The sequence below is a fragment of the Piliocolobus tephrosceles genome, unplaced genomic scaffold, assembly GCF_002776525.5.
Source record: "Piliocolobus tephrosceles isolate RC106 unplaced genomic scaffold, ASM277652v3 unscaffolded_35666, whole genome shotgun sequence".
In the NCBI taxonomy this organism is placed as follows: domain Eukaryota; kingdom Metazoa; phylum Chordata; class Mammalia; order Primates; family Cercopithecidae; genus Piliocolobus; species Piliocolobus tephrosceles.
The window spans coordinates 1-12,182 of NW_022319494.1; the positions used below are offsets into that span (position 1 = coordinate 1).

At 36.7% G+C, this 12,182-nt stretch overlaps 1 protein-coding gene across 1 annotated transcript; it reads left to right on the forward strand.

The window, feature by feature from the left end:
* The first annotated feature begins 3,992 nt into the window (after positions 1 to 3,992).
* On the forward strand, positions 3,993 to 11,142 carry LOC111529256 (otolin-1). The gene is given in 4 exon segments (XM_023196148.2): positions 3,993 to 4,353; positions 6,351 to 6,440; positions 9,555 to 9,617; positions 10,244 to 11,142. Coding segments are annotated over 4 exon segments (1,413 nt in total).
* The last annotated feature ends 1,040 nt before the right edge of the window (positions 11,143 to 12,182 follow it).

Sequence of the window (12,182 nt, forward strand, 5' to 3'; positions counted from 1 at the left end):
GGCTAGGTTTTACTTTTGTTTGTATTCTGGGACCCCACATAGACTTCTTAGATGCTCAAATAAAGGTTTGTTGAACAAATGAATATTTTATTGAATGCAATTGTGTGAACCAATGAAAGTTTAATTATTTTGTATCCAGACAGAATATTTCTTTGTTCTAGTTTTTGCTGGGACCGGATTTAGTTGGCTGATGCATTGTATCTGTGTTTGATGTCCTCATTCTTGTGGAATGAAGAGTGTATATGTGTGTGTGTGGGAATCTGCATTTGGGGACAGAAGGGCCTATATTTGGGAAGCTGCAATGTGATCAGCTGCTTTTCACATTTTCCTTCATTTCCTTTGTTGCATTTCATCTCTCAACACTAGACTATAAACTCTCTGAGGACAATGACCATGCCTTATGTTTGTTGTTACCATATATAATATTTTAGGACTTGTTAACACTGTCAATATTCAATAAATATTGGTTGACTGGATGAATATGGTAGCAAAGATAACTCAAAGGAAAGTTAGCATTTTTCTATTTTTATATGATTTTGGAAACAAAGCATCTTATCTTTCTCCTTTTTTATCTGCACTGATTTATATTTGTTTCATCATAGCTCTGTTCCATGGAGCTACCTTTGAATTTATTGTGCTTTAATCTCATCTTTATAAATGCCACATGATTTGTGGAAAAGGGTTTAGACTCTGAAATTAAAGAGACCTGTGTCTATAACTTACAGGTTGTGTGACCCTGGGGAAGGTATGTAACCTCTTGGTGCCTGTTATCTCATCTGTGAAGGTGAATAATGGTGTCACCCACCTGCTGGAGCTGGCTTTGTTTCCCCTTAAGTTAAGAATCTTTTCCAACTTTTATTTCAGGTTCAGTGGGTATGTGTGCAGGTTTGTTACCTGGGTATGTTGTGTGATGCTGAGGCTTGAGGTACAAATGATCCAATCCCCAGGTACTGAATATAGTACTCTATAGTTAGTTGTCCAAAACTTGCCTCCGTCTCTCCTCCCTACTGCCTCTAGTAGTCTCCGGTTTTTATTGTTGCCATCTTTATGTCCATGACTATCCAATGTTTAGTTTCCACTTATAAGTGAGAACATGGAGTATTTGGTTTTCGGTTCTTGCATTAATTTGGATATGATAATAGCCTCTAGCTGCATCTATGTTGCTTCAAAGGACATGATTCCATTCTTTTTTATGACTGCATAGTATTCCATGGTGTATATGTACCACATTTTCTTCATCACTGTTGATAGGTACCTAGATTGATTTCATGTCTTTGTTATTGCAAATAATGCTGCAATGAGCATGCTAATGCATGTGTCTTATTGGGAGAAAATTGGTTTTTATTGGATATGTATCCAGTAATAGGATTGCTGGGTCAAATAGTAGTTCTGTTTTAAGTTCCTTGAGAAATCTTCAAACTGCTTTCCATAGTGGCTGAATTAATTTAACTCCCACTAACAGTGTACAAGCATTCCCTTTTCTTCTCATCTTCACTGAAATCTGTTTGTTTTTGACTTTTTAATAGTAGTCATTTTGACTGGTGTGAGATGATATCTCACTGTGGTTTTGATTCGCATTTTTCTTTTGATTAGCGATGCTGAGCATTTTTTCATCTTTGTTGGCTGCTTGCATGTCTTCTTTTGAGAAGTGTCGTCTAATGTCGTTTGCCCATTTTTTAATGTGATAGTTTGTTTTTTTGCTTGTTGAACTGTTTAAGTTCCTTATAGATTGACTATTAGATCTTTTCAGCTGATAATTTGATAATATTTTCTTCCATTCTGTAGGTTGCCTCTTTACTCTGTTGATAGTTTCTTTTGCTGTGCTTAAGCTCCTTGGTTTAATTAGGTCCCACTTGTCAATTTTTCTTTCTGTTGCAATTGCTTTTGAGGCTTAGTCATAATTTTTTCCCCAAGGCTGATGTCCAGAGTGGCATTTTCTAGTCTTTTTTTTTTTTTTTTCTTGGATTCTGATAGTTTGAGGTCTTACATTTAAATCTGTAATCCATCTTGAATTAATTTTTGCATAGAGTGAAAGGTAGGGGTCCAGTTTCATTCTTCTTCATATGGTTAACTAGCTATCACAGGACAATTTACTGAATAGGGAGTCCTTTCTGCATCACATATTTTTGTTGACTTTATCAAAGATCAAATGGTCACAGATGTGTGGCTTTATTTCTGGATACTCTATCCTGTTTCACTGGTCTATGTGTCTGTTTTTGTACCAGTACCATGCTGTTTTGGTTATTGTAGCCTTACAGTATAGTTTGAAATCGGGTAATGTGATGCCTCTGGTTTTGTTCTTTTTGCTTAGGATTGCTTTGGTTATTATCATGCTTTTTTTGGTCCCACATGAATTTTAGAGTAATTTTTTTCTAGTCATGTGAAAAGTCACATTGATAGATTGAAATAAATTGTGTTAAATCTGTCTATTGCTTTGGGCAGTATGACTACTTTAACAATATTGATTCTGCTAATCCATGAGCATGGAATGTTTTTTCATTTATTTGTGTCATGTCTGATTTCTTTCAGCAGTGTTTTGTAGTTCTCCTTGTAGTTCTCCAGATCTTTCACTTCCTTCCTTAGATGTACTCTTAGGTATTTTTTTCATGGCATTGTAAATGGAATTACAAACTTGATGTGATTTGACTCCCAGCTTGAATGTTATTGGTGTATAGAACCCCTAGTGATTTTTGTGCATTAATCTTCTTTCCTGAAACTTTACTGAAGTCATTTACCAGTCCCAGGAGACTTTTGGCAGTCTATGGTTTTCTAGGTATATAATCATATTTTCTGCAAAGAGAGAGAGTTTGACTTCTTCTTTTCCTATTTGAATGCCATTTATTTCTTTTTCTTGCCTAATTGCTCTGGCTAGCACTTCCAGTACTATGTTGAATAGGAGGGATGAGAGAGAGCATCCTTGTCATGTTCCACTTCTCAAGGGGGAATGGAGAGTTGTTGTGAGGCCTTATTAGATTAATTAATGTAAGGCATCTACTCAGAGTAGGTACTGTATAAACAGTAGACCTTTTTACTATATTTATTTCCATTATCTTTACTTTGTTACTATTTATCTTTATTATGGCTGCCTTCTCCTATCAGGAAATGTGGATTAATAACTCTGACTATCTGTTAGCAGCCCCTAGACTGCTGGGAATTGATTGGGAATGGAATACTCTGAACTATCAAAATTTCACCTCATTAGAAACTTTACATCATATCGCTTTGGACATTGCCAAATGCCTTTTAAGAATAACCACATTTTTCCCCATTAAAATAATACAAGAATAAATGTGAATTTCTAGAAAAACTCCCCAAATTACAAAGCAAAGAAGTGGAGAGTTAAATGCCATGTTAAGAATCTAAGGATGTAGCATATATTCAAATTTATTATTTTTAATTGTCTCTCTCTTCACTTACTAAAATAGATTTTCAAAAATTACTCTCACAACAGGACCATTATCCTTAGTAGATTTAAGGACTATTCCACAGTATTTTTTCTTGAAATAATTGAGTTTGCTGGAATAAACTATTCAGTTCAATATTTTTCATCTCCTTCTAATATAAATGTATTTGATTTCTATAAATCTGAGTGCAATCAGTCAAGAAATTATACACATTTATCTTCCACAGGGTATATGAGCTATTGAGTCATGATGTATTTATTATAGATCATGTTTGCTATTTGGCAAGATAGTTTGAATGGTTGGGAACAATATATAATACTGAGAAAGCAACCAGAAAGATGAATTGAAGTAAAGTGTTCTTTACAATAAATAATACACAAAATATTCTGTAGTGATTCAAGCACACATTTACATATTAAATATATTGAAAATATATCATTCTACATTATGCATATTGTTCATTCTTATGGTTCATATACATATATATTTCTTTTATATGAGTATATATTTATATCACTTACTCTTTTCATTTGGACCTCATGTAATATGTATATATTTTACTATTATATCTTTCTTCCAGCCTCAAATATGTGGATGTTTTCTTGGCTTTGTCCTATTTTAATTATTTTGGCTATTGCTGGCATGAACACAACAGCAAAGACCACACCATATACCAAATTTATGAAGAAATCTGAGAGAAGAGAGATGCCAAAGGGTCTAAAGCCATCCAGTGGCCCACCTCCAGAAGAAGAAACCCTCTTCACAGAAATGGCTGAAATGGCAGAATGAATCACCAAACCCTCAGCCTTGGATTCTGTCTTTGGCACTGGCACTCTCTTTCCCTTTGAAAACTTCACACTTGACACAGCTGATTTCTTTTTGAATTGTTGTGATTGTTGTTCAACTGTACCTGGCCAGAAAGGAGAACCTGGAGAGACTGGACAGCCAGGTATTTGAAAATATAAGAAGTCATGTTTCTCACTTGTACGTTGGTAGAGTTGAGAGGTAGGTTGTGGGGTGAAATTGTCCCAAGAGTTTCTATGTTGCCATGCAAATGATAACAGGTCTAGGTGTCACATTGTTATAAAAGCAAATGGGTGCTGTGTTGCTCAATGCGGTAATTAATAAATATTAAAATTAAAATTGAATAAGGTAAAAAAATTCAGTTCATCAGCCACATTAGCCATAGTTCAAGTGCTCAACAGCCACTGTATTGGACAGCACAGATAGCTCTTCCATCATTGTAGACAATTATACTGGACAGGGCTGGTGAGAGCAAAGTCAGAGATTACCACCCCCAGCATGGTGCTGTGGTTCTTTAAGATGCACAGGTTTATTACCAGTACAATTTTTTCATTAGTGGCTGATTTTAAAAGGGTAAATGAAACTTCTGTTGCCTTGCAAGAATATGTGCTGACTGGTGGATTTTCTGGGTGCTATTTGTAGTTAGGATTAGAAATGGAATGGCTCTGAGGTGGAGAATAAAGCTTAGGATTCCATTTGCTTCTCATTGAATTTCTGAGGCAATACTGTGTCGTTGCCCAGTGACTTTCTCATTTGAATGCCATGGTTATGTATTTCAAGATTTCAGATGTCTATAATACATACACGATGAATATGCTCTCAGCTTTATTCTAATGCATTTCAGCTTTTACATGTCATTTAGAAGAGAATTCAAGGTAAAGTTAAGATCAGAATGCCAATTTAAAATTCACCATTCCCTGAGGAATTTAATGCTATAAACTCAGCAATTATACATCTTCACCAAGCTTTTCATTCATTTCATCCCATTTTAGGGACCCTTTGGGAAATGCGGTTAGTATTTATGCAGAGCTGCATTAAGGAGTCAAGGAGATGGGCTGTAGCTTGGGCACCAAGATATCAGGATTGCTAAAATATTACTGAAAATTTTAATGAGAGTGAGAAAATTATATTTACCAGAAGTCTTAATATCCTATCTGACTGGTAAGCTGCTAGGGGGTGAAAATTCCAAGGGCATGGTCACGTAGACACAGCTGGTTGCTAAACTATTTGCTAAGGCTGTGAGTTCTGTAACGTCAGGGCTTTTGTTTTACCCAGTGGTGGATTTAACTGGGCTGTTCTCAGGGTTCATTCTCTCCTCTAAATATATATGACAAACAATTCCAAGGTGTGCCAAGTTATTACCCTGCCTGGGGAGCTCATACGTCTTAGTCTGCTGGTTCTGCCACAGAGCATAGTGCTTAAGAGCTCAGAATGCTGAGACTATCTTGGTCCTACTTAGGGAAGCTACTCTGCTTTGGGAAATCTTAGTCCATTCTTTGGGTCTTGGCTTAATGCCATTTTCTCAAGGAAGCCTCTGATCTCATCAATTAAGTCCTCAGTAAGATCTTCGTATTTTTCTTTATATCATTTACTACAATTTGACAATTTCTATGTATTTGTGTGGCTATTTGTTCAATACTTTTCTTCCATAGACTCTCAGCTTCATGAGAGTAGGGACCGCTGGAATATTGATGGCTGCATTCCTAACACCTTGCGAGGTGCTTGGTGTATAGGACACCTCAGAAATAGTTAATGAGTAAATGAGCAAGTGAATAAAAGGCAAATGCAAAGGTGCTAGGTGTTTTTACTTCCAATGTGAAAGTGTGGTCCACATGAGGTTAAGTGTCAGATTATCATTTTGGTCCTGTTTGATATAGTGCTGCTTCCCTGAATCATTCCATCACTGCCATGAATACAGTGACAAGTACTAATGGGCTCAATTTATCTATTCAGGTACTACAAAAATGCAAATCAGACAAAAATATTGCCCTTAGGACTCTGTGATGGTTTATTTTCACTCAGATGTTATCATTAGGTCATTGATACTTATTTATTGCAATAAAATGCTTTTTTTCCCCCCTATCTAATGAACTTCAAAAGAGAACTTTTATATTCTGATGTGATTTACAATCCCATTTCTAGGTGCTAAAGGCGAGACTGGAAATTTGGGGATCCCAGGGCCACCAGGGGTTGTTGGGCCCCAAGGCCCTAAAGGCTACAAAGGAGAGAAAGGTAGGTAATTCATTCATGTCAAAACTCAAGAGACATCCTGCATAATTTTTCAGAAGAGCAATTTGCTACTTAAATACTAGATTCTTGAAGGTGAGTCAATTTTAAAAAATATAAATATTTGGTAAAGCACATTATATTTGATATAAATATGTTAACTTTCTAAATAGCCAACTGAGAAATTTTAAACTTACCTGGGAACATTGAATGCCTGCATGCAGGCACACAGATTGTCACACAGCTTTTCCATCTCTCATTGGTCACCTGGCTGATCTAGTGACTAGCAGCCATAGAGTATATAGTCTCTGGGGAAGGGTACAGAGATACCCTTCCTGTACATGCTCATGTGAGCCTACTTCCTTTGTATGCAAATAATTTTGTATTAGATGGAACTAACTAGTGCAGGCAATTCTCTGAATATTCAATTTAGGTAGATAGTATGCCTGCTAAGAGGAATTTAATATATCCCTTGGCTCACTCTGAAATCAGAGCCAGTGTCAGTGGTGGGAAGACATCTTAATTAAAACAGAAGTAATCAAGCTTATAATAATGACATTGGGCCAGTCATTTTCTTTCACCTGGAAATTGAAGGAGATGAACTAGATATTTATTTATACCTTGTTTACTATCAAAGAAGATTTGTAGTTATGAGTGCTTTTATAGTTCTTTTCAAGCTCAGAAATTCTGTAATTCCATAAGTGTATCAGTAAAGAAGGCTTTCTGCCCCAGGAAATCCCTGGTTCTATAAGTGCTTAAAGGTACTGAAGGAAAGCTACAGATTCACTAGGATATTTAGAAATTCCTAAGTGAATACCAGCAGCCTGCAGAAATACCATCTATCCATCAAGTTAAATGTTTTAGCCTCAGTGTCACATGTCAAAAGACCTAATACCATCTATACATCACCCTCCACATGGCTCAGGAACTGCCTAACTCATTTCTGGTAGAATATTCGGTGAAGTAATTACTCAAAAAAAGATGCTAAGGGAAGAGAGAGCTACTTCACACTTGTCAGTTATGTGATTTTCATTCTTGGAAACATTTAATCCTTTTGTGCCTGAATTATGTTAGCAGAAAACCTTGTGAAATAAAGATGAGCAATGAACCTCCCCAGTGATTCACACATTTTGGAAGCTAGACTTCTGGAAATAGAAGAAAAAATAGGGAAGTGTAATAAAATAAGGTTCTTAAGAATACACTTTGATGAAGGATCAAAAGTAGAAATTCATTCAACCGTTCTTTATAAAGTAGCAACTCTACTTTCCTTTCAGTTCCAGGCTTAGCTTGGACTCTTGGTTAAGACAGAAAGTTAGAAAAAAAAATGAGTTGAATGATTCCATTCCAGTTAATCATGACCTGGTTGAGTAAATTAGGGGAAGCAACTAAACTTTTTAAAAGAACTCAAGAACCAGCATAACTCTGTGTGGTGAAGGTTGGTATTTGAGTATTGGCAAAGACTAGGAATAGAATCGGCTCCTCCCTTCCATTTAGGGCTGGGTTCTCTCAAAATGCATCCAGTTATTTTCCTGATGGCCTATGGTTTAATTTCCAAATTTTCCTTTTTATGCAGAGTGGTGTTGGGGTAGCTAGCAACTTAGAAAACTCTGCTAAATGACCTATGGTGGGATTTCTCTAGTTGTTCTTATGAAACTGGGGGGAGTCTATTCTCACCACTTTTAATTTGGCTTAGGATTTATTTTTTCCCTCACAAAAATAAAACAAAATGTGTTAGTTATATCATAAACAATATAGGTAGCAAATTGATGCCAACCAATGTTATATGTGGTTGTATTTGACTCTGTCCAATGCTTTAAAGTTTTTCATACCTCAGCTTCTCTTGTTGATAAAATGATGACAAAAATATCTTCCCTACTTTTCTTGAAAGGCAGGTGCTATAAACTTCTATAAATTAAAAATTTTCCAATTGATTAAATGTGTTATGTTATATGAACCTGTGTGTTATAGAAGAGGGTGTGTTAATGTCAAGTAAAAATTATGTTAAATGTCAAGTAAAAATTATGTTAGGTAAAAAGGCTGGATTAAGTAAAGAAAAGGTAAGAGCTTTGAACAATTATCTACACAAAGTAAATGTGTAATAAGAGTGAGATATTATCAATACTATTATTGTTGTTATGCTAATTTGTAGTTGAAATCAATTCAGTGTGACTGAACTATAATAGTATGGGCTTTTAGTGAGGCCCAATATAAAACCATATTTTATGGTAATATGACAATTATCTGAAAATCCAGATGTTTTCATTTTTTTCAACTATGAATTCCTACAGTTCTATACTTACATAGATGCTCCATATAAAGAACAGTTTTTTTTTTTTTTTTTTTTTTTTTTCCTGGACGTTTTTTTGTTATCATTAGTTTTAGCCAACTGCAGGATGTTGTGCCCTGTGTTTAAACTTGTAGGGAACATGGCATTATTTCTCAGGCGTTGTGGCCATATGAAGAAGGCATTTTAACTTTATTCAAAATTCATGTTGGGAAAACCATGAATACTTACATATATAATACAAGCAGAATGTCATGAGTTTTATGAGAGGTTTGAAGAGCCATGGAAATGCTGAGGGCAAAGATGAATTCTGTTTCAAGGGATCACTGCCTCCAGATCTCTTTTAAATAGTTTACCCGTTAAAATTAATTATTCCTAATGACCCTCAATACATTTTTTTTTTTTTTTTTTTTTGGACAGAGTCTCACTCTGTCACCCAGGCTAAAGTGCAGCAGTGTGATCTCGGCTTACAGAAATCTCCACCTCCTGGGTACAAGTGATTCTTGTGCCTCAGCCTCCCAAGTAGCTGGGACTACAGGTGTGCGCCACCACACACAGCTAGTTTTTTGTATTTTTTGTAGAGATGGGGTTTCACCATGTTGGCCAGGCTGGCCTCGAACTCCTGACCTCAGGTGATCCACCCGCTTCGGCCTCCCACAGTGTTGGGATTATAGGATTGAGCCACCATGCCCGGCCTACATTCTTTTTCCACACAATTTTACCTTTAGCCCATTTTGGTTGAAGAAAACACTGGAATGTGACATGGTTGTGAGAGGAATATTAAATATATCATAAATGATGTAGTTGGTAAAAAGTTAATCTTAATATCATTTTAGGGCTCAAAGGAGAACGTGGGGACCAAGGAGTTCCAGGATACCCAGGAAAACCTGGAGCACAAGGTAGAGCATGAAATGTATCTACTGTGTACAGTCATGTGCACAATATAGCCCTTCATTCTCTTCCTGTTTGTATTTAAAATGATTGGAGAGGTAAGCTGAAAATACAAATTACTGTTATTCTTCTAATAATTTGGTATACTGACTTGATGAAGGAGAACCAGTCTAGGAATTTGGAGACCAGGTAATAGTATCTGTGTTCTGCTTCTCTCTCTAGCTGTCAATGGAAAATAAAAATCCCTCACTTGTTCTGGGTCTCAGTTTCCTTGCCAATAATAATTTAGGCTCGAATGGACAATATGGGGGTAAATGCAAAGGGCAATGGAATACAATGAACAACTACAGTCCTAGTATTCTTTATTATCTTAAAAGTAAAAAACAAAAATAACTAGATATATGACATCTGAATATAAGCCACTGTTTCTTGGAAGCATTAACTATTCCACTTCTAAGAGCATGGCATAATATAAATTATTCATTGTCAGAGCCTCCTAAGCACAATTTTTACTGAGGCAAGAACCAGGTTTCCTAATTAGTAGGTTTGTTTCTACTTTTTTGAGCTCTGTGGTAATAGCATGCTGCTTATGGCCTCTGTGGTCCTTAAACATTACTTTAATTTTCCATTTCAGGTGAACCTGGCCCTAAGGGAGATAAAGGAAACACTGGTTTGGGAGGAGTGAAAGGACAAAAAGGTTCCAAGGGAGACACATGTGGGAATTGTACCAAAGGAGAAAAAGGAGACCAAGGGGCTATGGGCTCACCGGGCCTGCATGGAGGGCCTGGAGCCAAGGGAGAGAAGGGGGAGATGGGGGATAAGGGCTACTGTGGAGATTCTGGGGAGAGGGGAGGAAAAGGACAGAAAGGTGAGGTAGGTATGAAAGGAGAAAAAGGTAGCAAAGGAGACAGTGGAATGGAAGGCAAAAGCGAACACAGTGGTCTGCCTGGGGCCAAAGGTGATCCAGGGGTTAAAGGAGAAAAGGGAGAGTTAGGTCCTCCTGGTCTCCTGGGACCTACTGGGCCAAAGGGTGACACTAGCAGCAAAAGGGTCCGAGGCCCCATTGGGAATAAGGGCTTTCGGGGCTTTTAAGGCTCCAAGGGTGAGGTGGCTAGAGTGCCCCGGTCGGTTTTCGGTGCTGCTTTGTTAAAGCCTTTTCCTCCTCCTAACATCCCCATCAAATTTGAAAAGGTTCTCTATAATGACCAAGGGAATTATAGTCCTGCCACTGGGAAGTTTAACTGCTCTATTCCTGGGACATATGTTTTTTCCTACCATGTTACGGTGAGGGTGCAACCTGCTCGAATCAGTCTGGTGGCCCAGGATAAGAAGCAGTTCAAGTCCAGAGAAACTCTCTATGGTCACGAAATAGACCAGGCCTCTCTCCTCATCATCTTGAAATTAAGTGCAGGAGACCAAGTCTGGCTTGAAGTGTCAAAAGATTGGAATAGGGTGTATGTCAGTGCTGAGGATGACAGCATTTTTACTGGGTTCCTTTTGTACCCAGAGGAAACTTCTGGAATTTCACCATAAATTTGTGTCCTGAATCCTGTAGTTTAGATTTAGTGGAATAAGTCAGTTAACATAGAGTAGTGCCATTAAAAAACAACTTCCTTGTTTTCAAGATTATAAAAATAATACAGAAAAATTAAAAGAAGTCACCTAGAGCCAATTATTATTCCTATTTTAAGGCACCTCCTTTAAAAACTTTTATATGTATTTGAGAGCATATGTCTACTACCTTTGTAGCTAGCTTTTAAAATTTAGCATGATAATATTAGCATTACTCATTCAATTTAAGTAGAATAATTAATATTTGCATACAAAGTATGAATGGGATTTATAATTAATAAATATATTCTTACTAAATATCTTCTATATCTCAGATAAATGTGTGTCACTTCTTTCTGTGTGAATTGTAGAGTATGAGCAAGTTTTTGACTATCTTGGGTGGGTTGCCTTCTGACAAAATGGAACTATTCTCATGTTAGTTTAATTCATGGAGATAACACAGAAAGGGTGGCAAAGACTAGCTAAAGGATATTTAAAATTTATCAATGTGTAAAGGTTTGCTCAGAAAACTTGTATTATATGGACTTGTGTGTTGGGTAAAATGTAAGAAAAAGTTGATAATCATAGTGAAGATGAAAGCATTCATCAAATTATTGTGCTTAGCAGAACTGAATGTCCCCAAAAGAATCAAGAATAAAATGAAATCATTATTGATCTGAATTTTTGCCTTTTCTTCATGATAGAACATTTAATTAGGATAAATTCTTTGGCATCATTATCATTATCTCTATAATAATTAATTCAAGTTATTCAGAGATAACATTGCTGGAGCAGGTGGGGATTTGGGAGTTCATTTGCAATGCAAATGTATAATAATTGTGAATATTTGATAATTCAGTGGTTTCTTTTTTCTTTTTTTTCTGAGACAGGATTTTGCTCTGTAGCCCAAGCTGGAGTGCAGTGGAGCGATTCTGGCTCACTGCAGCCTCAACTTCCTATGCCCACACGTTCCCCCCACCTTAGCCTCCCAAGTACCTCGGATCACAGGACTTTGTCACCAT